Source organism: Epinephelus fuscoguttatus, linkage group LG23, assembly GCF_011397635.1.
Source record: "Epinephelus fuscoguttatus linkage group LG23, E.fuscoguttatus.final_Chr_v1".
NCBI classification, from domain to species: Eukaryota; Metazoa; Chordata; class Actinopteri; order Perciformes; family Serranidae; genus Epinephelus; species Epinephelus fuscoguttatus.
In genome coordinates, this window is record NC_064774.1 from 15,388,988 (window position 1) to 15,413,939 (window position 24,952).

General features: G+C 38.5%; 2 protein-coding genes and 1 long non-coding RNA gene across 3 annotated transcripts in view; 1 reads left to right on the forward strand and 2 right to left on the reverse strand.

Moving 5' to 3' along the window:
• Positions 1 to 24,952, forward strand: part of LOC125884319 (uncharacterized) — a 268,232-nt gene that overhangs the window by 226,533 nt on the left and 16,747 nt on the right. The window lies entirely within an intron of this gene.
• Positions 1 to 24,952, reverse strand: part of LOC125884294 (Fc receptor-like protein 5) — a 70,040-nt gene that overhangs the window by 44,722 nt on the left and 366 nt on the right. The window contains exons 2-12 of the mRNA XM_049569195.1: positions 24,855 to 24,890; positions 24,440 to 24,709; positions 23,886 to 24,140; positions 23,012 to 23,114; positions 7,144 to 7,322; positions 6,731 to 7,006; positions 6,254 to 6,556; positions 5,227 to 5,502; positions 4,171 to 4,434; positions 3,643 to 3,762; positions 3,506 to 3,521 (exon numbers count right to left, since the gene is read on the reverse strand). Coding sequence (XP_049425152.1) covers positions 3,506 to 3,521; positions 3,643 to 3,762; positions 4,171 to 4,434; positions 5,227 to 5,502; positions 6,254 to 6,556; positions 6,731 to 7,006; positions 7,144 to 7,322; positions 23,012 to 23,114; positions 23,886 to 24,140; positions 24,440 to 24,709; positions 24,855 to 24,890 — 2,098 coding nt within the window. The remainder of the gene's footprint in view (positions 1 to 3,505; positions 3,522 to 3,642; positions 3,763 to 4,170; positions 4,435 to 5,226; positions 5,503 to 6,253; positions 6,557 to 6,730; positions 7,007 to 7,143; positions 7,323 to 23,011; positions 23,115 to 23,885; positions 24,141 to 24,439; positions 24,710 to 24,854; positions 24,891 to 24,952) is intronic.
• Positions 15,007 to 17,749, reverse strand: LOC125884299 (uncharacterized). Its single transcript, XR_007448684.1, has 3 exons — positions 17,694 to 17,749; positions 17,313 to 17,369; positions 15,007 to 15,274 (listed from the first exon to the last, which is right to left on the reverse strand). It is a non-coding gene; the product is annotated as an uncharacterized LOC125884299 (long non-coding RNA).

Sequence of the window (24,952 nt, forward strand, 5' to 3'; positions counted from 1 at the left end):
TCAAAAGCAGTGTGTAGATTTTCCATGGCCTGATTAAGAGAAGAGCTGCTGACACATAAAAGCATGTCATCTGCATAAAAATGTGCAAGTTTTTCGATTGCTATCAAAGAAACATACGTCTAACAAAAGCATGACTTTACTGGATCACTACAATCAGAGAGAAGACAAACAAATAAACTGCTTATGTACAGGAAATCATGTAAGAACAATTAAAAACACTGGCAACAGCAAAGTATTGGAAAAAAAGTTTATTGATACATGAAATGGTCAACCATACTTTCAAAATACAGAAGCTATTTATAGTATACAGAAGATATCTTGGAAGATTTTTAATGAGAGTTAAGAAATAAACAAACAAAAACCATAGCATACAATGCAATGCTGATTTAATCAGAAAATACAACTGTCTCAACAGCTTAGATCACATAGTTGTCACAATAAAGCTCAGAGAAGAATATTAAAAGAAGGGCTGCATGTAAAAATAAAAAGAAAATGACATGATTGTGAAAACAGCGTAGGAATGGCGTCTTGTCTGACAACTGCATTACATTTTGGGCTACAAATCATCAATGTCTCATGATTAGGGCCGTAACGTTACATGTATTTGTGTCGAACCGTTCGGTACGCGGCTTTCGGTTCGGCACGACCCTGTACCGAATTATTGGGCGCAGGATATTATTTTATTTTGTTTTATTCCGTTTTTGTGAGCCGAACCATTTAAAATATCTAGTTAACCGGTAACCGGATATATTCAGCCGAATATTGCAAAAAAACGCACATTCGGTATTCGGTGGAATAAGTTAAAAGCAAGGCCGAATAATAGCGGCGTTTTGATAACGCAATCAAACGGCGTGCCGTGACGGGCGGAATAAAATGTCGGCAGTGTGGCGATCCATCTGTCACGGCACTCACATTTGCGACTAAAAATAGTTTTGAGCGAGCAAAATAGGCTTAAATCATTCAGCACGCTGTGCGAGCAGCCTACAGATTTCAACCAGCAGCAGAAACGAAAGGCGAATCCCACCAGTTGTGGGTTGAACGGGGGTCACAGACACAAACAGTAATGTATTCCTGTCAAATACAGCGGCCATCGGCTTACCGGCAACGGAGAAGTCGGTTCCAATAATATCCTCTTCTTGGTGTCATGACTGCCCAGAAGTACCTGAACAGCCGAGCCAGCCTAACACAGGTATGTGACGTGTCAGAGGAGAAACGAGCCTTTCACATTTCTCTCTTTCTGGCAGTAAAGGCCCACAAACCTCACCGCACTTTAGGGACTGTTCATTGCTTATGAAGGGACTGTCAGGAGGAGGGTGGCTGGTTGATTCTTATTTTATTTATTTATTTTATTTTGATCCCCCCCTATGTTAATCACTTATTGATGCTGTTAGTAATTAAGTAATTAATTCCATTGAAATATCATTGATGTATTATAGAAAAGTCATTTATCTATTCATAAATGACAAAAGGCACATCTGCCTCATTTTCGCTGTGGTATCGTGATACTACTCAGAACCATGATATTTTCATTGGTATCGCACAGTGGGTCCCAATTTTGGTACCGTGACAACACTAATCTGGAGGGGGTTCATCTGCAAAACTAATGAAAACTAAACAATGATATTCGGTATTCGCATCGGTATTCGCCAAGCGTTTAATAATATTCGCTTCGCCACAAATTTTCATTTCGTGCATCCCTACTTTGGTTTCAGGGTAAAATACGAAGATGGAAATAAACAAGTTGACAAGACAAAAGCAGTGTGCCGACACTGCAGAACAGCGGTCGGGTATGTACTTGGAAACACGTCTAACATGCTAACGCATCTAAGGCGACACCACCCGAGTTTGAACGTTAACGGTACAACTAGAAAAAGCAATCTGGTGCAAACTACGATATCGTTGTCGTTTAAAAGAAAGAGCGTTTCCCTGACCATCGCTAAAGAAATAACCAACGCCATTGGAGTTGAGTAAAATTGTTTAAGCTGCACTTTAGATATAAGCAAGTTTTGTTTACTGCACTTTAACAAAGTGGGAAAGCTAAGTAAGCTCCTAGTAAAACTGAATCTGAGCAGGCTTTAAGGCTGACCAGCTGCACTATACTTTTTATTTTAATTGAGTAAAACTGTTAAAGCAGAAATATATATTTATATTTTTCATTTAAAAAATGTGTTAAAAAAACAGCAGGATTTTATTTTTCACTTTTATATTTCTATTTTCATTCAAACAATGTGAAAAAGCAGGATTTTATACATATTTGTTTCATTCAAAAATTGTGTAAAAAGAGTTAACTGCTGTGGTGGTATGTTTTAATAAGGTTACCAATAAGTAAAAGATATCTATCTACCTATATATTTATATATATATATATATATATATGTGTGTGTGTGTGTGTGTGTGTGTGTGTGTGTGTGTAAATAAAAGCTGCAAATACTGTTTAAACAAAGTTTTAGTTTATCATGTCATCCATTCTGTGGGATCTGGAAGAAAACCAAAGGAAAAGGTGAATTAAGCTCATCTAAGAATGAATGGGTGCTTTTGACATTTAACTCTGTTATTACACATCATGAAGTGATTGTCAGTGACAGTGGCGACAACTAATTTGTGTGAGATGAGATGTAAATGTGCCATATACTAATCGGTGTAAAACACTGTAGATGAAGGATTTGACCATTGCTGACTCCTGGTAGTGATATTAAAAACTTACAATGTGACAGGCAGCACAGCATCCAATAAAATCTTACATTATAGAAAATAGAATTATATAGAATATTTCTGTTTAGTACAGAGTTTATTGTACTTGACTGTACCTGCAGCTGATCCTGTCGTCACATTTGAGTATTCGTTCTCCTCTGGCTCATAATTCCTCCTGTTAAAAGAATAAGATGAATTCATGAAAAGACAAATTACTGTACTGTATTCAGGGTAAACTAGCCTTCACAAGTATCTCAACTTTTGCGTGTTATTCTCACCACATAAAATGACGCATGCAGCCCTCTTAGCAATCAGTGCTTTTAAGATCAGTTACAGAATATGTGACATCCCCGGATTCATTTAAAATCAGTCCTTTAACCAACGCTATTATTTCTGCTCCATGTTGAACAAAAAGTATCTACTGTACCATGTTCAGGTTCTTCAGAGCCTCTGATTGTTTCGTAGAGACAGACGTCACCTACAGAACAGAAAATCAAGCCAAGCTATTCATCATTTTAATCCCATTATGTAGGAATTCCCTAATCTTCTAAAACAGATAATCAAAACTAAAAATGTTAGTCTTAGATTTAATGATAAATCATAACATGAATCAGGATTAAGGCTGACCGTGGAGAAGAGCATACTCTCTGCCTTGAGTTTCATCCTGGTTGATCATGTGGTCTGGAGCAGGACCCTGATTGGTGCTCTGAGACCTGGTGGGCCCAAAACATGAAGTAAATACAGTGGGTTTAATAAGGAACATGTAATGTGCTGCTGTTATGTTCAGAATGAGAGAAGAGAGTGTTGGACCGACCTCATGAAGCATGAATCTGTAACAAAAGGAAAAAAAAGACATTAACTGTGACATTGTTTAGTATTGCAAATTGTTGTATTGTTACTACAGTACATGTGATTACATCACAATCTGATATCAGCAGGAAAAGATCTCACCTTTTGACTTTGTGTAGCGACACACAAACAGCAGCAGGAGAAGAATCAGTGACACTCCACCAACCAGCCCAACAATCAACAGCACAGGAAATGGAGAGCTTTGTTCAGGCCTGGACGCTGCTATAATAAATATTATATTAGTAATTACAAGTACTGACTCATAAATAAATGTACAAATATTAGAACACATACACTCATAAACCCTGATCACACACCATGTACATTTAGATTCACACATAAACACACAGTAAAAACTTCTCAGTCTAACCTGTTATTTGATGAAAACTTTTCTTTGGCTCAAAATAATAAGTAATATGAAGTAATATACAGTTAATTTATTAACATGTATTTACTAGTTTATTTCTGTGTTTCATCACTTAATGCCCTAGTTTATAAAACTAATATCTAACAACAAACTTGCAGGTAAACTCAGCTGAAACGTACCCATCTTCTAATTTAGTGATGACTTTTCTAACTCAGACCGTAACACAGCTGACAAATAAAGATTGTGTTTTGAATCACACTCACATTTTACTGACATCCAACTCTCTGGTGACGTCCAACTCTGCCGACCTTGTGATGAATCTTTTCCTCTACATTTATAAAAGCCTTCATCTGACTTTGACACTGCAGAGATAGTCAGCTCCTCTCCAGTAACATTTTGGATGAGTTTGTCATTTTTATAGAAATCCACATTATAAGGAACTTTTTCTGTCCTCAATTTGCAGCCAAGAGTGACAGAATCTCCCTCAGTAACAGGATGGACAGGGCTCATCAGGGTAATATTACCGTCTGTAAAAGATTAAAGAATACAAAGATTTGGTTGCAGAGATCAGCTGGTGCAGCTTAAACAAGCTGATGTAACATTATGAAAATAAATGTTTGAATTAATTTTACAGCTGCATGCAATAACTGAGAAATCCCTGTCTTACTGTAAATGTATCTTTCTGTCATCAAACCAACAAAAAGATTATAGTACTTGTTTCAGTGTCGCTCACTGATGTACTGTAACACTGTAATTTCAGTGCAGATCACCCTTAAAGGTCTGGTGTGTAGGATTTAGTGGAATCCAGCGGTGAGGTTGTCGAACTGAAACTTCTTCCTTTGACCAAGCCTGTAGGAGAACTACTGTGGCTGTATGTAGATATAAACAGCTCATTCTAAGGTAACGAAAACAAAGTGACTCTTTTTTCAGATGATAATAAATCAATTAAAACATAGTTATGAATACTGTATACCATTTCTGCCAATAGATGCCCCTAAATCCTACACACTGGACCTTTAAACCATTCCTTTCATTTCAGCTGCTGGTGACTGGGGATGTGAGAGTATAAAATTAATGTTAGATGATTATTGTCATAAAGGTGTCAGTGAGCAATAAAATCCATCTGACAACATCTTGGAAAATATTAAGAAATGATAATTGAATGAACCAAAGCTGATGAGCTCTTTTAAAGGTCATCAAGTTTCACTCATTTTGAAAATCAGTTTGTATAATGTTAGTCACCTTCAGATTTTCAAAACTATGTAACAGAATGTTAAAATACTTCAGAAACAAAATCTTTTAAATGAATTAAGACTCACACTGTATAGTGATGTTGACTGCATTGCTGAACTGTCCTGTTTCAGACTCACACCAGAAGACTCCACTCTGCCAGTAACGGTCCATGTTGCATCTGGATCCAGTCATGGTCCCCCAGTAAGAAGAGGAAGAACAACAGTGTCTCAGGTAGCCATCTACAGAAAACCTGCTCACTCTCCACTCGGTAGAGTTTCCCTCACAGCTCAGTGACACAGGCTCTCTGCTGAAGTGTTGCATTCTGTCAGGACTCACTGTGAGAGACGCTGCTGAATGAGAATCTAAAAACACATAAAAAGCAGACAAAGAATAAAACATTTAAAAGGCCATACTGTCAACAATCATTTGATTTCCTTGTTGGTTTTAATGTGTTTAAATGCTGGAGTATAGACACAAAGGATCACACCAGTACAGGTATATAATAAAATTTAAAATTACACCATGGAAACAATCCTTCAGGTTTAATGTGGATTTAATCATTTTGTTATTTCAGGCTACAATGCACTAATACAAGGGTGCATAAATTGAAGTACAGCTCTCTGGGTACATAACCTCCATGTTTATCCCAAAACATGAAGAGAGGAAGAAGAGAGCTAGCATGAAAAGACAGAGAGAAGTAAACAAGCCAACATAAATGGAAGGAGGTAAGAAAATACATGAAAATAAAAACAGGAAAAAAGAAAAGAGGAAAGGGACGCTGAAGAAATGAATTCAAAGAAAGAAAAGAGAATCTCGACCTTTCGCTACAGTACAGTAAGTACTCAAAATGTAATGTAGTAGTCTTATGAGATTGGGTTATGGATTTCAGTAGTTGAAGGTTTGAACAAATGTGCACAATGAATGATGTGTAAAAATAAAAAGGAAGTCATGAGATGCACTCATTTTAAAATTCAGTCCAGCAAAAGAATCTGACAACAAAAACATCAGTAGTTTGAAAAACTAAACTACTGACCTGATGCTGGTGTGAGGGAAAGGTCACAACAAGTGCTTTTATACAATCATCTGAGCATGGAAAAGTCAAAACAAACCTACCTCCAGACCAGACAAACTTAGGTTCACTGCAATGAGTATAATACACTGGATCTCCTCTTCCAGCTCTGCACACATATCCTGCTGTGTGTGTCTGTCCATCAACAATGTAGGAATCCTGTTCAGTCCCATGGATGCTGCCAGGTATCAGCTCATAGCTGTAGGAGTCGTCTGACAGTTTGGGAACAGCCTTATACCAGAAGAACCTCCATCCTGCAGATGGATGTTTAACACTGCAGTTCAGAGTTACTGAGGCTCCAGGACTCAGCCATAATGGAGACACAGTGAGGACAGGCTGAGGTTTATCTGTTGGAAAATGATTTCACAGAATGAAGACATGCTATAATTTGTTGTTGGTAGATGACATCCACGACTTGTATTCAAATTCAAATATAAAGGTGCACTGTCTGAAAATACAGGGAACAATAATTTCTTTTTCACATTCAGCAAAATAAAGATGACTGATGACATGTGACTTACAATCAGATACTCTCAATGTGAAAGCATCACTCCACTCTGTTGAAGACTTTTCATGTTTCAGTGTGCCCATACACCTGTACTCTCCACTGTGTGATGACAAAGCATATGTAATCATGTTTTCCTTTTGTTTTTCAGGTCTGTATGAGCTGAGTGTCGTCCACTCATACTCCCACTCAGCGTCTCCTCCATCCTCAATTTCACATGTCAGTGTGATCGTCTCCAGATAGTATATCTCAGGCCAGTTGGGTCGCAGGGTCACAACAGCTCTGTTTGTAACTGTTCATGATCAAGAGGCCACAAATATAAAGATTAGAAAAGATTAAACATCAAACTCATTTCAGTGTTAGTCTTAATCCTCATTCAAAAATACACGGTGTATTATTTTCTGCATTTTATATTCCATATCATATTACCGACTGGATCACTGTACTCTGTGTAGTAAAGTGGATCTCCTCTTCCTCCTCTGCACCAGTAGAGTCCTCCCTGTGAGACACTGATTGTTTCATTTGAGAGGAAGACAACATCTTGTGTGGTCAGAGGTTCAGAGGCTTTATTGCCTCTGTACCAGAAGTATTTCCAACCAGATGATGATGATGATGATGATGATGGGCTCACAGAGCAGGTCAGCGTCACACTGCCCCCTGATGGAAAGTGTCTGCTCAGTCTGGCCTTTGGTTGTGCTGTTTAATTTAGACAAAGACATAAAAGTGGTCATTATTTCCCTGTGAATCAGTCCAGTTTGAAAGAGAATGAAAATGAATAATATAATCTCATCCAGCATTCTTGGTGGTGCTACAACTTACTGTAGAAAATGATATCAAATTATTTTGATCACCTTTTTAAATCAGTAATATATTATTAAAGTATGGTAAACTGATGGAAATCAGTTGCAACAATGCTTCTGTTAAACATTTATTAACCATTAAAGCTGCTGGTTAAATTAACCTAACATGGATTAAAGTGAGCACAAACACACTCCTAAGAATGAACGACAATTTAAACACAGCTTTCTCTTTTTCCCTTTGTTAAGTGTCCACTGTGTCTAAGATAATGCAGAGAAATCATCACTCCACTTCACTCTGGAAATGCTAAAGTACATGCCTGCTGCTCTTTATCGCAAAATGCCCTTAAATTTTGAGACTCTAGTGTGAAAACTACTTACGTTCCATTTTGAGTTTTACTGGTTCAGATTCTTCGTCCTCAAATTTACACATGTAAGAGCTCCCATCTGAAATGACTTGAACTGTGTTTTCTGAAGACATCGCTGACTGATGGTTTGTGTCTCTTTCAATAGGTGATCCGTCTTTGTAGAAAACAGCATTCTTCTCCTTTGTCTGAGTACGATGTCGACAGCGCAGGGTCACTGATTCTCCTTCAAACACAGTGGATGCAGGACTTTCCAGGATCACATCTTTGTCTGTGGAACACAGGTCAGTAGGTGTTTCATTAAATCATCTCAACAAATGAACGTATCAGTCATTTGAAGATCTTGTTTGAGTCGTAGGGGACAAATTCTTGACCATCCCTGTGGATTGTGCAATAACAGTCTTTTCTCAATCTAAAACTTTTTTAAACAAGATTAACAACATTCATACATTATATATTGGCACTTTGCCAAACAGGTTGATCATATCAACATGGCTGATAAAAATAAATAAATATATAAATAAATGCTTATAATGAACTCGGTCATGGTGGTAAAACGTATCACTTACCTGATACAGTTAGAGACTTTATTACTTTGTTTTCTTGAATATGCTGAGTGCTTGTGATCACCAATGCACTGGAATTCACCACTGTCGTCTGTAGACAGAGATTGTGATGTATATCTCTTGTCTGAGCCGAAGGGGGGAAATTCTCGACCATTCCTGTAGATTACGTAATACCAGTCAGTGTCTTTTCCCACCCTCATGTCACATATGAAGGTAACAGACTCTCCGGTAAATAAAGTGGACCAGTTTGGTTCAGTGGTCAGCACAGCATCTATAAAACCAACATAAACATTGTGTTTTCTTTATTGTATTAATTAAACACTGCTGAAACAGAACACACAGAAAATGGTGAAAAGTGATGCAGGTGTTGAATATTTGTCTCCAGTGAATATATAAACAAGAAGAAGTATAATTACCTTGAGCATGTCCACAGTAGAGGAGTAGATTCAGTGCTGAGATAAAAATTGGAACTTCATCAGACATTATCAAACTTACAGAAAAGATCGATTATAATAACCTCGGACATTTCTTTCATTCATGGCAACAATTCTTTAAACAAAGTCACTGGTGTACTCACAGAAAACCCCCAGCACACAGAGCAGAGTGTGCCCCATCTTCACACTCACGACTGTTACTCTGCCTCTGAGAAATGCTTCTACGCTGTGTAAAGAAAAAGCTCAGAACGTGTGAATCATACGATGAAAGATCAGAAACTGTGGGATGACAGAAGATGCATTACACATAAATACTGGACAGGAAGTTTTCTCTCACTTCTTCCTCTGAGTCATTGCATTCTGTACTTCCTTCCCTTTTACACAAAGCTCGCCCAACCAGACTGGCTTCACCATGGCATATTTTAATGTTAGTTTTTGTTGGACTTTATTTGTTGTGACCCACACAAGACAATCTATAAATTGATTTGCAAATACACAGAACTTACTCTGTGGACATGTACTTTAATTTCACAGAAAAATGTTACAGGTTTTACGAGGTTTCACATTCAGTGAATGTAGAGTCTGTAGGCAAACCCCGGAGATCTTGCCTCCGGAAGAAGAGCGGAAGAGCCCCGGTTTCCGGTTGTAGGCTGTTTGTAGTCTGCGTGATATTGACCAGTCACGTTCTAGCCGGCTGCAGTTGTTGCCAGGTTAAGCGGTCCGTGTGGTGAACTCACTGGCGGAACATAATTGGCGTCACTGCAAACTCTGAATCCATCGCAATGGTTCAGCATATTTACTTATATAGAAATGGAAGTCGGAAACAGAAATTCGCCTCCTCCGCCCAAATCAAACCGGAATGCCAAAAAAACGGGGTTCTGCCCCCAGAGGCTGTATCGCCGTCTGCCGGAAGTCAGACACTGAATACCGCCGATGGGTTCCAAGAATGTGGCTAACATAACTAATGCTTGGTATGCTTTTATTTTGATATTGATCGGGGCAGCATTCAGTCAAAAATGGTGGCTGCGCTGTAAGTGCACCCTCTTGTGGCTGTTAATCATAAATAACTTCAGTGTCATCTCTTGTCATTGTAACCTGTTTGGTCCAGTGACGGTAACAGCTGATGGTGCTGATGAGAAGACGGGAAGAAAGAATCATGTAGCAGAGACACACCAGTGACATCATCTCTTACGAAGCATTTAACCTTAACGTTACCGTCACGAGGATAGTGATCATTTTCGTTATCAGGCCAACTGTCAAGAACGTTAACTGATCACCTGACAGAGGTAAATGTAGGCTACTAAAGTGACTGATAATTCCATCTGTGGTGTAAACGACTAATTATTGTGAAATCCATCAATACATGCCCTATATGACTCCTAGCCATGCCTTACACAGCACTGCACCCACCCCAAAACAGTTACAGTTCGCTAACACCTCAGTTTGACCCCCTAAGCATATTCAATCAGTGTATCAACAAAGTAGTGGTGGTGGAAATGAACAAAGTACATTACGACTTAGGTCCTGTACCTCAGTATCATTTTGATGTACTTGTACTTTACTTGAGAATAACTCCTTCATCAAGATGTGGGATTTAAGTGTGCTTTAAGATTTTGCAGACTAAGTTTTCTCACAGTGTTTGAGACTGTGAAATTGATTGCGACCATCCTCTTCCTCATTTCTGTGTAAACCAACATCACCAGAGACAGTTTCAGTCAACACCACAGTGACAGCAGGTTTTATGGCTATGTTTATAATCATATGCATTTTACCTTCCAGGTTAACGACATGATATTTAAAATGCACAGCTACCCTGAAGACATTATATTACTAAAGTAATCTGTTGCTGTGTGCAGAAGGTTCTGGTGTTAATGGGATGATGTCGTTGTCTAAATGTGTATGCAGCAACACATTTTGTAGGTGTGAAAAGGAAGTGAAGGAGGGTTTAATGACCTCATACTGACAGGCGGTGCCTTGGCCGGCTTTTTCTCCGGCTCTAGTTGGAGCCATAACATTTTAAAAAAGCAACATTTGGTGATTGATGTTTATTTTATGATGTTTATGGCAGAGTCAAAGAAAACAATGTTTAAATTCTGTGTGAGTGCCCAGGAGACAATTTATATTTAGTTAAGATTCATTTAGTCACTTCCTGTGTGTGTGTGTGTGTGTGTGTGTGTGGGTGACGTATTTAATCTGAACGATGCATCACAGACTCTACTGGTGCAAAAGTTCATTTTTACTATCATGTCATTTTCTATTTATGTTTACATGCAGCCCTTCTTTTAACATCCTTCTCTGAGCTTTATTGTGACAACTACGTGATCTAAGCTGTTGAGACAGTTGTATTTTCTGATTAAATCAGCATTGCATTGTACCCTGTGGTTTTTGTTTGTTTATTTCTTAATGGTCATAAAAAATCTTCCAAAACATGAACTCATCCTGATCTATAAGTATTTTTACACCCACAACTCTGAGAATACTGTAAATAGGGATTATTTCACTATAGTTCAGTTGATCATTTCCATCATTGCTCTCTGTGTAGAAACACAACACACAACTATGAAAAATGCAAAATGCCCAACAATTATGTGTTATAATTATGAACTACTTAGTGCAATACTAGTGTTGTCTAAAATGCTGTGACCGTGTGACGTCCCTGCATGCTACCTGCAGTGGTTGGGCAGGAAGTGTGGGACTGTCAACATATGTGGTCAAACCCAAAGTGTTGTGAGGCCTCAGAAAAAGAAGATGTGGGAAAGGTCTGGTCTCATGTACTATTTATACATATTAGGTATGTAAATTCTCTTTTCTTTTGTCCAGCTCCAGTGTCAGTCCTTCTGTTTCTTGTTGAGTGCAGAGTGTCAGTGCTCGATGTGAGGATGGGGCTGACTTTGTTCTGCGTGCTGTTGTTATTCTGTGAGTACATAAGTGACTTTATTTGTTTGACAGATACAGATTAAGGAACATGTAGTGAGAGGAACAGTGTATCATATGTTTGTCCAGCTCCAGCTGTTTTTAAATGCTTTTGTTTATTATGTATTTGACAGTTCAGCCAGTTTATAATGTCTTAAGTATCAATCTTTATTACAGCGCTGAATACACTCCTCGACTGTGGACACACTGAAGGTGACTGAACAATTTTCTGTCTTTTCTGTTTTGGGGTTTATTCACTATTTATTCACTATATTTGATCAATATATGTATCATTTCATGTAGCAGTTATGATGTGACTAAAGCAGTGATTAAGAGTGTGTCATTACATGTTCCTCAAACACTGTTTTAGGGTTTGAATGTTTGACAGTATCTGTTATATGTTGTGTGTGATTTCAGACGCTGAGCTGATCGTTGAACACAACTCACACTGTTTATTTAGTGGAGAGTCTGTTACCTTCATATGTGACATGAGAGAAGGAACAGACACTGACTGGCTTTACACATTCAACAGGAACGGTCGACCAGTTGTCTCCTTCAATACAAACAACTCATACTCACTTAACCTGACGGCTGACTTGAGCGGTGATTATCAGTGCACTGGTCGTCACAAGGTCTCAACAAAGTTGACCAAACAGAGTAACAATGTCACTCTGTCTGTATCAGGTAAGATATCTGATTTGTTGTCATGGCCACCAAGTTCAGCATCACCTGTAGCACAGCCATGTTGAGATAATCAGTGAACTATCACAGAGACAATCAGCAGAAGTTTTAACCTGCTACACAGACTCCATGGTTGCTGCATGTAGTTGCTGCAGTTTACTGTGTGTGTACTGAGTTTTGTTGAGTAATAATGCAGTTGGATATGCAGGGTTTTGAAGTTTATGCGATATTAACTGATATTGAAATAATTAACTGCATCATTTTAACAACAGGATGCATTGATTTGATTGATTATTTGAATGTAAAGGTTGCTGGGTTGCTTTGCATTGCCACTGGTACAAATAAGAATCCCTTTTAAAGAGATTGTACTCATTTTTTACACAGTTCACCTGTTGGAGGGACACAGAGCCACACATAGAGAGGAAACATAGACTAGCTGCATTAAAACACAGAATTGCAGAGAACAGCAAGCTCAGTGTAGCAGCTTCAGTTGATTATAGTGGACGTGCTCTGCTGTGGGCATGATGCAGCATATGTGTTGCTCTGCAGCTGTGTCTCATGTATTTTGGCCATAAGAGAAACGAATCTGCATGTTTTTCAATTGACTTTTGATACATGGGTGGCATGGTGGCACAGTGCTTAGCATTGCCCACCCTGGGCCAATGCAAGAGCAAAAAAACCAACCAAACAAACAAAAAAACTCTCAAGCAAAAAGCAAATAAGAGTTAATTACTGATGTAGTCTGCACGAAAGGTGTACAGATGAGGGAAATAAACACTCAATCGAGTACAGTTCATCCAGATAACAAGGCAAGGCTGCACTGAAGTAAACACTGGAGAATACTCTCTTAAAGGAAGAGAGAAATTCCCTCCAGACAGTGACGAGGCAGAAAAGACTGAAGAAATGGTTTGTTATTTTATACTTTGTTGGATGCACAAAGTCAAAGTCAAATTTATTTGTATAGCACATTTCATATGACAAGCATAACTCAATGTGTTTAAAATGAACACAACATACATATGAAAACACATAACAACAAGGAAATTACATAATAAAAGAGCATGTAGAAACCTGACAATAACAGCAATATAAAAATAATGGTACAGCTGGTTTAAACCACACATATGTCTAAGTAAAAGCTTGTGAAAAACATTTTTAACCTGTGTTTACAAGTGGATATTGATGTAATAGACCTGAGGTCATGTGGTAAGGAATTCCAAAGAACTGGACCATAGTGACTAAAGGTACCATGAGCTGATCTAGAATATATTCTTGGAATAGTGAGAAGGTCTCTACTTCCAGATCTCAGGAATCTATCTGGCGTGTACTCAGCCAGCATGTCATTGATATAAGGTGGAGCTACACCATTCATAGCTTTAAAAACAACAAGCAAAATCTTAAAATCAATTCTTTGCTTTACGGGAAGCCAGTGAAGAGAAATTAAAATGGGAGTGATGTGCTCATATTTTTGTCCTGGTTATCACTCTAGCTGCAGCATTCTGAACAAGCTGCAGCCTGTAAAGTGCCTGTTTTGTCATTCCTGTGAAAAGTCCATTACAGTAGTCCAGCTTGCTAGAAATGAAAGCATGCACCAACATTTCAGCATCTGAGAGGGATATAAATGATCTAACTTTAGTTATGTTTCTAATATGATAGAATGCAGTCTTGAATATGAAGGAAATATGCTTCTGAAAATTAAGATCAGTGTCAATAATAACACCTAGATTCTTAACATGCTCAATAGGTTTCACAGAAAGAGGAGTCAGTCGGGAACTAATCTGCTGCTTTAAAGCTTTTGGACCAATGAGAAGAATTTCAGTTTTGTCATCATTTAATTGTAAGAAATTTTTGGTCATCCAGCACCTAACATCATTAATGCACTGGATGAGGTCATTTACAGGACTAAGATGCTTAGCAGAGACAGATATCTATAGCTGGGTGTCGTCGGCATAGGAATGATATGATATATTGTATTGATGGATTATGGAACCAAGTGGGAACATGTCGTTAAAAAGAAGAGGGCCAAAGATAGACCCTTGAGGCACTCCATATAAAACGCTGACCTCATCTGAAAGACAATCTCATGATGAAATGCAGCGCTTTGTGATACACTGAGTCAAGAGGCTCAAAGGTGGAGGAAGAAGCATGCATATATACAATATCACCATAATCAAGAGCAGACGTGACTGTAGATTAAACAATGGTCTTTCAACTAGCAGGAGAAAAACAAGATTTGTTTCTATACAAAAATCCAATTTTGACCTTCAGTTTTCTTGATAGGTTTTCATGGTTTTTATAAGTGAGTCTGGTATCCAGCCAGAGTCCCAAATATTTATAACAATTTCAATTGCAGAACCCTGAAGGGTTTGGATATGGACAGTAGGCTGGATATTCTTGGGTAACATAGAGCAGTGGTTCCCAACCTTTTTCCTTAAAGGAAATGGCCACTTTAGGAGGATAACAGCTCGCTGGAATAACAGCTACACTTGAAGTATTACATTTTGAAAATGTAATAAAAGTCCACTGATGCATTTCAAAAACGTCAGAATGGCTCATCCGTCATAATCCAAGTGCCCTGAAGCTGTGGCAGCCCGTCATCCTCCGATACCCTGTACGAGTTTTGTGGATTAAAAAACTACACTGGACTTCTTGTTGGCATGAGGGTCAGTAAGTACTGTCTGTATTTTCAAAGTGGCCATTTTCCTTTAAGAGACCCCTTTTCTGTCATTGAGTTAAACACTACTGCAGTTATTCATGTTGTCATCCATTCTGCTGGTTTTGTCTATGCAGATCTCTTTATTGATCTGGATGAAAACCAAAAGGAAAAACAAGGTTAGGGTTATTTAAGAATTGAGGGTGCTCAATGACATTTTACACCCATTTCTAACCCATTTAACTATCTGTATCTGTAAAATAAGTCACTATAGTGACTTATCCCAAAATGCATATTGTGTTAATGCTGTATTATTACCAAGAGCTTTTCCTGGTTTGACCTCTGAATAAACAGTTTCATCCACCGCTGCAGGACGTGATTTTCCTATGAATGTTTTGCATTAAACAGTAACGCCCCAGTAAACAATCATAATGATATGTACACTGTCTTCTTTAGCAATGCATCCATACATGATCTAAAATAATCTTAGTGTACACAACAGAACACAAGAGAAGGTATGATACAGGTTACAGTGTTAGGAGGAAGAGGTTGGTGTTTCTAAAAGTGGAGTATGGGTACCCCTAGGGGTACTTTGGAGTACTGCAGGGGGTACATGAGATTTTTAAAATACAAAAAAGTGAATATAGTGGATTTTAATTTAATACAAAAATTCATTCATTCATTCATCTTCTAACCGCTTCATCCTCTTGAGGGTCGCGGGGGGGCTGGAGCCTATCCCAGCTGACATCAGGTGAGAGGCAGGGTACACCCTGGACAGGTCGCCAGACTATCACAGGGCTGACACATGAGACAAACAACCATTCACACTCGCATTCACATCTACGGACAATTTAGAGTTATCAATTAGCCTAGTCCCCAATCTGCATGTCTTTGGACTGTGGGAGGAAGCCGGAGTGCCCGGAGAGAACCCACGCTGACACGGGGAGAACATGCAAACTCCGCACAGAAGGGCTCCCACGCCCGGGATCGAACCGGCAACCCTCTTGCTGTGAGGCGAGAGTGCTAACCACCACACCACCGTGCGCCCTAATACAAAAATGTAATTATAATATTGATAGACCACGTTTTATATATATTCAGTTATATTTTATATAGCTATATATTTTTATATTGACAGCACAGGAGATACATGGATATTTATGTAACACATCTTTGCACAAGAAAAGATGCTAAACATGCAACAAAATGATGAAGAGCAGCAAATGTTTCAGTCCTTGACTATAATCAGAGCTACTGACATGAGTACCTCACAGAACAGATATAGACACAGACAGATTCCTACCAGGTGTGGTCAGTCAGCTGGTGCCACTTATTAGATGAGATCAACTCTGAGGTGCAGAAGCATGACTACCAAATCACAATGACCTGTCATATGAGTACTACACTACTCACAGCATCCTCAAACACCAATATATGATAACAGACCATAAGAATATACAATATACACTAAACACAACCATACACAGGATGATAGAAAAGAAAGGACAGAACATGACCAAGCATGTCCAACAAGGCCATGTTGACACATGCAGCTCTGGAGAGGAACAAGAAACCTAGAAAAAAACAAGACCAATTGCGTGTTTGATTCAGACCTAAAGGCTGTTCAGTTTTGTGAAGAAAGATCCATCTACTTTCACACTGAAGACGTTTTGTTTCCAGATCTGTATGTCTGCAGCGGGTTAACTACATCACTGCCACAGAAGCTGAGTGCAGTGGCTGGATGTTTGGCCTCCTGGAGGTGAGCACCTTTGAGCACCTTATTTTCTACACAGATGTCTTATATAAATAGACTGTTTTGCATTGATCTCAGCCTGTGGAGCTTTTGTGGCTTTGTGGCATGTTCACATTTCCATTTGTCTACTGTGTGTTTCTGCCAAAAATGTTTTTGCTCTGGTCAGGAATACTCAGCTGAATAACTATTTCAAAGGGTGTACATTATTGAAAAACCTTTCGGAAACCACTGGAATAGGTCATAATGATGGCTTCGTGAACTTAATGAATGAAAAATTGTCATGATTTTAGAATATGTAAACAGTAAATCAATGAAAATAAGAGAAGAAAATAAGAAATTACAGACACCATTTTCCAACACTGAAGCATTTTTGACTTGGATGACAAACTGTGTCAAAGAAAATCCAGTAACAGCTGCAGGTGGACGTTTTACTTACCTTTGTCTTTCTTGGCTTTATTGTGAAAGTTCACCTGGGCATACATCACATTGTCGTCTGAAACAGAAGCCACATTTCAGGTTTTATTTGTACAACAGTTACAAACAAATGGATGGATCGATAAGCAGAATTAAACCAATTAAATGTAACGTGTCCTGATGTGTTTTCCATGACTGCACAGTAGGGCCAGGTATTAAAGGAATAAATGGAAAAGTAAATGACATACAATTTACATAAAATCTGAACGCTCTTTATGTACTGTAGAATTTGACCACTGCTGACACTGCTGACAAATCTAGTGGTATGAAGTGGTATGAAAAGATTACACTGTGACAGTACCCAATAAAAAGTTAAGAGTGAATCTGTTATACTTCACTGTACCTGTAGCTGATCTTATTTTCACATCTGAGCAAACTGCGCTCTCCTCTGGCTCCTCTTTTTTGTTCCCTGTTAAAAGGACCAGATGAATGCATGAAAAGACAACTTCCTGTATGTTTTTTTTTTTTTTAATGTATGAAAAGCGCTATATAAATAAAGTTTGATTTGAAATAAAGTTTGATTTGGTTATTTAGGTACTGCTGGCCTACAAAGGCATCTCTAGTGTTTGATGTAATTGTCACTACATAAAATAAAGTACTCACCCTTTTTAGTGATGTTTTTGAGCTCAACCACAGAATATGTGACATTGCTGGATTCACCTGAAACAGATATTTGTTCAAACAATCACCTTATTCTAGTATATCTAACTGCTCAGTGTCAAACATAAAGTCTATACTTTACCATGTTCAAGTCCTTCAAAGCCTTTGATTGATTCATAGAGAACAGCATCGCCTACAGAGCAGTGAAAATCAAGCCAAGGTCATACTAAAACCTTTGATCACATTATAAAATATTCTACATAATTCCAAAACATAGTGATGGCCAAATGAGTCCTCTTGAACCACTGTCTTTATTTTCTGACGCCACTAGATGGCACTGTCTGCTCAACAAAGGTTTGAAAGCACACTTTGAGTCCTTCATCTTTATATTTAAACCAAGAGCGCCATCTAGTGGGGTCAGAAAATAAAGAAATTGGTTCATGAGGTTTCATTTGGCCATCACTACCAAAACAGATAATCACATGTGAAATACTAGTCTTAGAGTTGATGATAAATCATAAAATTAATCAGGATGAAGGCTGACCATGGAGAGAGGAGCATATTCCTTGAGCTGAGTTTCATCCTGGTTGATCATGTGGTCTGTAGCAGGGCCCCGACTGCTGCTCTGAGACCTGGTGGGCCCAAAACATGAAGTAAATACAGTGACTTTAAAAAGAATATGCACTGTGCTACTGTCACATTCAGAATGAGAGAAGAGAGTGTTGGACCGACCTCACAAAACATGAATCTGTGGAGCAAAAAGACATCTGTTGTTACATTGTTTTGTATGCCAAATTGTTCGACTGTTACTACAGTACATGTAATCACATCAGAGTCAGTCTAACATCAGAAGTAAAAGATCTCACCTTTTGACTTTCTGTAGAGATACAGAAACAGCAGCAGGAGAAGAATCAGTAAAACTCCACAAACCGGCCCAACAATCAACAGCACAGGAAATGGAGGCCTGGGCGCTGCTATAATAAATATTCTATATTAATATTTACTCATATAACACTTTGATCAAATAGAGTTCCCAAAGTGCTTTACATAAACACAGAGTCAAGGTCCAGTCAAGCCAAGTAATAAAACTCCAAGAGTAAAAGACAATGACTGACGTCCAAAAATGTATAAGAACATACATCAGACTGTTCTCACAAACTGCTTGTACATTTTCCTACGAAAAAGTAATGCGCCCAAATTCATTCATATTCCACGGATTTGAAATGCTGCGATAACATGACCAATGCACTGTGACAGTAAACAAGGAGGCAGTCCCAGCACGCAGATTGGAGTGGTGGAGGGGTCACAAACAATAGACATTTACTTGTTACTTTCCGCTGGTGTCACATGTGTACTTTGAATGAATTTTGAGGTCTTTCAAGGTACGTCTTCACCATGTTTGATCCTAACCCTAACCACTGTAACTTCCACTGGCTAACCCTAACATCCCAAACTTGTTAACAAGTTAACAACGTAACTATGTGTTAAGGACGCAACATAATATGTGGGGCGCTAATTCATAGGAACCATACAAACCGTTATGAGAATATGTTGCACACATAGATACTAACATGCAAACATAATCTAAGTATGTATACAAAAATACATTCACGCATTAATAAATGCACAACTAGAAAACCACATACACTAAAATACACCTTTATAATCCCCTGATCAGATACCATGCACATTTAGATTAACACATAAACACATACAGTATCATAATAAATTCTAAACCTTTCACTTCTAATCATATATATTTTTTTAAATGTATGAAACAGTTTCTCTTTCACAAACAGTTTTTGAAAAAACTAAACAAAGTCACACTAATTCAGATATAATCTTTCTATCTTGGACCGTAACACAGCTTTACAAAAAATGCTGAAGAAACTGTTTTAATCATACTCACATTTTACTGACATCCAACTCTCTGGTGACGTCCAACTCTGCTGACCTTGTGGTGAATCTTTTCCTCTACATTTATAAAAGCCTTCATCTGACTTTGACACTGCAGAGATAGTCAGCTCCCCTCCAGTAACATTTTGGATGAGTTTGTCATTTTTATAGAAATCCACATTATAAGGAACTTTTTCTGTCTTGAATTTGCAGCCAAGAGTGACAGAATCTCCCTCAGTAACAGGATGGACAGGGCTCACCAGGATAATATCACCGTCTGTAAAAAGATTAAAGAATACAAAGATTTGGTTGCAGAGATCAGCTGGTGCAGCTTAAACAAGCTGATGTAACATTATGAAAATAAATGTTTGAATTAATTTTACAGCTGCATGCAGTAACTGAGAAATCCCTGTCTTACTGTAAATGTATCTTTCTGTCATCAAACCAACAAAAAGATTATAGTGCTTGTTTCAGTGTTGCTCACTGATGTACTGTAACACTGTAATTTCAGTGCAGATCACCCTTAAAGGTCTGGTGTGTAGGATTTAGTGGAATCCAGCGGTGAGGTTGTCGAACTGAAACTTCTTCCTTTGACCAAGCCTGTAGGAGAACTACTGTGGCTGTATGTAGATATAAACAGCTCATTCTAAGGTAACGAAAACAAAGTGACTCTTTTTTCAGATGATAATAAATCAATTAAAACATAGTTATGAATACTGTACAGCATTTCTGCCAATAGATGCCCCTAAATCCTACACACTGGACCTTTAAACCATTCCTTTCATTTCAGCTGCTGGTGACTGGGGATGTGACAGTATAAAATTAATGTTAGATGATTATTGTCATAAAGGTGTCAGTGAGCAATAAAATCCATCTGACAACATCTTGGAAAATATTAAGAAATGATAATTGAATGAACCAAAGCTGATGAGCTCTTTTAAAGGTCATCAAGTTTCACTCATTTTGAAAATCAGTTTGTATAATGTTAGTCACCTTCAGATTTTCAAAACTATGTAACAGAATGTTAAAATACTTCAGAAACAAAATCTTTTAAATGAATTAAGACTCACCCTGTTTAGTGATGTTGACTGCATTGCTGAACTGTCCTGTTTCAGACTCACACCAGAAGACTCCACTCTGCCAGTAACGGTCCATGTTGCATCTGGATCCAGTCATGGTCCCCCAGTAAGAAGAGGAAGAAGAACAGTGTCTCGGGTAGCCATCTACAGAAAACCTGCTCACTCTCCACTCAGTAGAGTTTCCCTCACAGCTCAGTGACACAGGCTCTCTGCTGAAGTGTTGCATTCTGTCAGGACTCACTGTGAGAGACGCTGCTGAATGAGAATCTAAAAACACATAAAAAGCAGACAAACAAAGAATGCAAACATTAAGCAAGCTATACTGTCAACAATCATTTGGTTTCCTTGTTGGTTTTAATGTGTTTAAATGCTGGAGTATAGACACAAAGGATCACACCAGTACAGGTATATAATAGAATTTAAAATTCCTCCATGGAAACAATCCTTCAGGTTTAATGTGGATTTAATCATTTTGTTATTTCAGGCTACAATGCACTAATACAAGGGTGCATAAATTGAAGTACAGCTCTCTGGGTACATAACCTCCATGTTTATCCCAAAACATGAAGAGAGGAAGAAGAGAGCTAGCATGAAAAGACAGAGAGAAGGAAACAAGCCAACATAAATGGAAGGAGGTAAGAAAATACATGAAAATAGAAACAGGAAAAAAGAAAAGAGGAAAGGGACGCTGAAGAAATGAATTCAAAGAAAGAAAAGAGAATCTCGACCTTTCGCTACAGTACAGTAAGTACTCAAAATGTAATGTAGTAGTCTTATGAGATTGGGTTATGGATTTCAGTAGTTGAAGGTTTGAACAAATGTGCACAATGAATGATGTGTAAAAATAAAAAGGAAGTCATGAGATGCACTCATTTTAAAATTCAGTCCAGCAAAAGAATCTGACAACAAAAACATCAGTAGTTTGAAAAACTAAACTACTGACCTGATGCTGGTGTGAGGGAAAGGTCACAACAAGTGCATTTATACAATCATCTGAGCATGGAAAAGTCAAACTAAACCTACCTCCAGACCAGACAAACTTAGGTTCACTGTAATGAGTATAATACACTGGATCTCCTCTTCCAGCTCTGCACACATATCCTGCTGTGTGTGTCTGTCCATCAACAATGTAGGAATCCTGTTCAGTCCCATGGATGCTGCCAGGTATCAGCTCATAGCTGTAGGAGTTGTCTGACAGTTTGGGAACAGCCTTATACCAGAAGAACCTCCATCCTGCAGATGGATGTTTAACACTGCAGTTCAGAGTTACTGAGGCTCCAGGACTCAGCCATAATGGAGACACAGTGAGGACAGGCTGAGGTATATCTGTTGGAAAGTGATTTCACAGAATGAAGACATGCTATAATTTGTTGTTGGTAGATGACATCCACGACTTGTATTCAAATTCAAATATAAAGGTGCACTGTCTGAAAATACAGGGAACAATAATTTCTTTTTCACATTCAGCAAAATAAAGATGACGACTGATGACATGTGACTTACAATCAGATACTCTCAATGTGAAAGCATCACTCCACTCTGTTGAAGACTTTTCATGTTTCAGTGTGCCCACACACCTGTAGTCTCCACTGTGTGATGACAAAGCATATGTAATCATGTTTTCCTTTTGTTTTTCAGGTCTGTATGAGCTGAGTGTCGTCCACTCATACTCCCACTCAGCGTCTCCTCCATCCTCAATTTCACATGTCAGTGTGATCGTCTCCAGATAGTATATCTCAGGCCAGTTGGGTCGCAGGGTCACAACAGCTCTGTTTGTAACTGTTCATGATCAAGAGGCCACAAATATAAAGATTAGAAAAGATTAAACATCAAACTCATTTCAGTGTTAGTCTTAATCCTCATTCAAAAATACACAGTGTATTATTTTCTGCATTTTATATTCCATATCATATTACCGACTGGATCACTGTACTCTGTGTAGTAAAGTGGATCTCCTCTTCCTCCTCTGCACCAGTAGAGTCCTCCCTGTGAGACACTGATTGTTTCATTTGAGAGGAAGACAACATCTTGTGTGGTCAGAGGTTCAGAGGCTTTATTGCCTCTGTACCAGAAGTATTTCCAACCAGATGATGATGATGATGATGATGATGATGATGGGCTCACAGAGCAGGTCAGCGTCACACTGCCCCCTGATGGAAAGTGTCTGCTCAGTCTGGCCTTTGGTTGTGCTGTTTAATTTAGACAAAGACATAAAAGTGGTCATTATTTCCCTGTGAATCAGTCCAGTTTGAAAGAGAATGAAAATGAATAATATAATCTCATCCAGCATTCTTGGTGGTGCTACAACTTACTGTGGAAAATGAATTTTTTTTTTTTTTAATTTTATATACTTTATTAATCCCTGAGGGGAAATTCAATTTTTCACTCTGTTGTCAATTACACACAGGTCCGAACACACACATGCACAAACTGGACCTATACATGCACTAAGTGGAGAAATGTCAGAGTGGGCTGCCCATGACAGACGCTCCGAGCGGTTGGGGGGTTCGGTGCCTTGCTCAGGGGCACCTCGGCAGTGCCCAGGAGGTGAACTGGCACCTCTCCAGCTACCAGTCCACGCTCCATATTTTTGGTCTGGACGGGGACTTGAACAGCCAGCCCAACCCAAGTCCCTATGGACTGAGCTACTGCCGCCCCAAAGTATCGTAAACTGATGGAAATCAGTTGCAACGATGCTTCTGTTAAACATTTATTAACCACTAAAGCTGCTGGTTAAATTAACCTAACATGGATTAAAGTGAGCACAAACACACTCCTAAGAATGAACGACAATTTAAACACAGCTTTCTCTTTTTCTCTTTGTTAAGTGTCCACTGTGTCTAAGATAATGCAGAGAAATCATCACTCCACTTCACTCTGGAAATGCTAAAGTACATGCCTGCTGCTCTTTATCGCAAAATGCCCTTAAATTTTGAGACTCTAGTGTGAAAACTACTTACGTTCCATTTTGAGTTTTACTGGTTCAGATTCTTCGTCCTCAAATTTACACATGTAAGAGCTCCCATCTGAAATGACTTGAACTGTGTTTTCTGAAGACATCGCTGACTGATGGTTTGTGTCTGTTTCAATAGGTGATCCATCTTTGTAGAAAACAGCATTCTTCTCCTTTGTCTGAGTACGATGTCGACAGCGCAGGGTCACTGATTCTCCTTCAAACACAGTGGATGCAGGACTTTCCAGGATCACATCTTTGTCTGTGGAACACAGGTCAGTAGGTGTTTCATTAAATCATCTCAACAAATGAACATATCAGTCATTTGAAGATCTTGTTTGAGTCGTAGGGGACAAATTCTTGACCATCCCTGTGGATTGTGCAATAACAGTCTTTTTCTCAATCTAAAACTTTTTTAAACAAGATTAACAACATTCATACATTATACATTAGCACTTTGTCAAACAGGTTGATCATATCAACATGGCTGATAAAAATAAATAAATACATAAAGTAATGCTTGTAGTGAACTTGGTCATGGTGGTAAAACTTATCACTTACCTGATACAGTTAGAGAGACTTTATTACTTTCTTTTCTTGAATATGCTGAGCGCTTGTGATCACCAATGCACTGGTATTCACCACTGTCGTCTGTAGACAGAGATTGTGATGTATATCTCTTGTCTGAGCCGAAGGGGGGAAATTCTCGACCATTCCTGTAGATTACGTAATACCAGTCGGTGTCTTTTCCCACCCTCATGTCACATATGAAGGTAACAGACTCTCCGGTAAATAAAGTGGACCAGTTTGGTTCAGTGGTCAGCACAGCATCTATAAAACCAACATAAACATTGTGTTTTCTTTATTGTATTAATTAAACACTGCTGAAACAGAACACACAGAAAATGGTGAAAAGTGATGCAGGTGTTGAATATTTGTCTCCAGTGAATATATAAACAAGAAGAAGTATAATTACCTTGAGCATGTCCACAGTAGAGGAGTAGATTCAGTGCTGAGATAAAAATTGGAACTTCATCAGACATTATCAAACTTACAGAAAAGATCGATTATAAT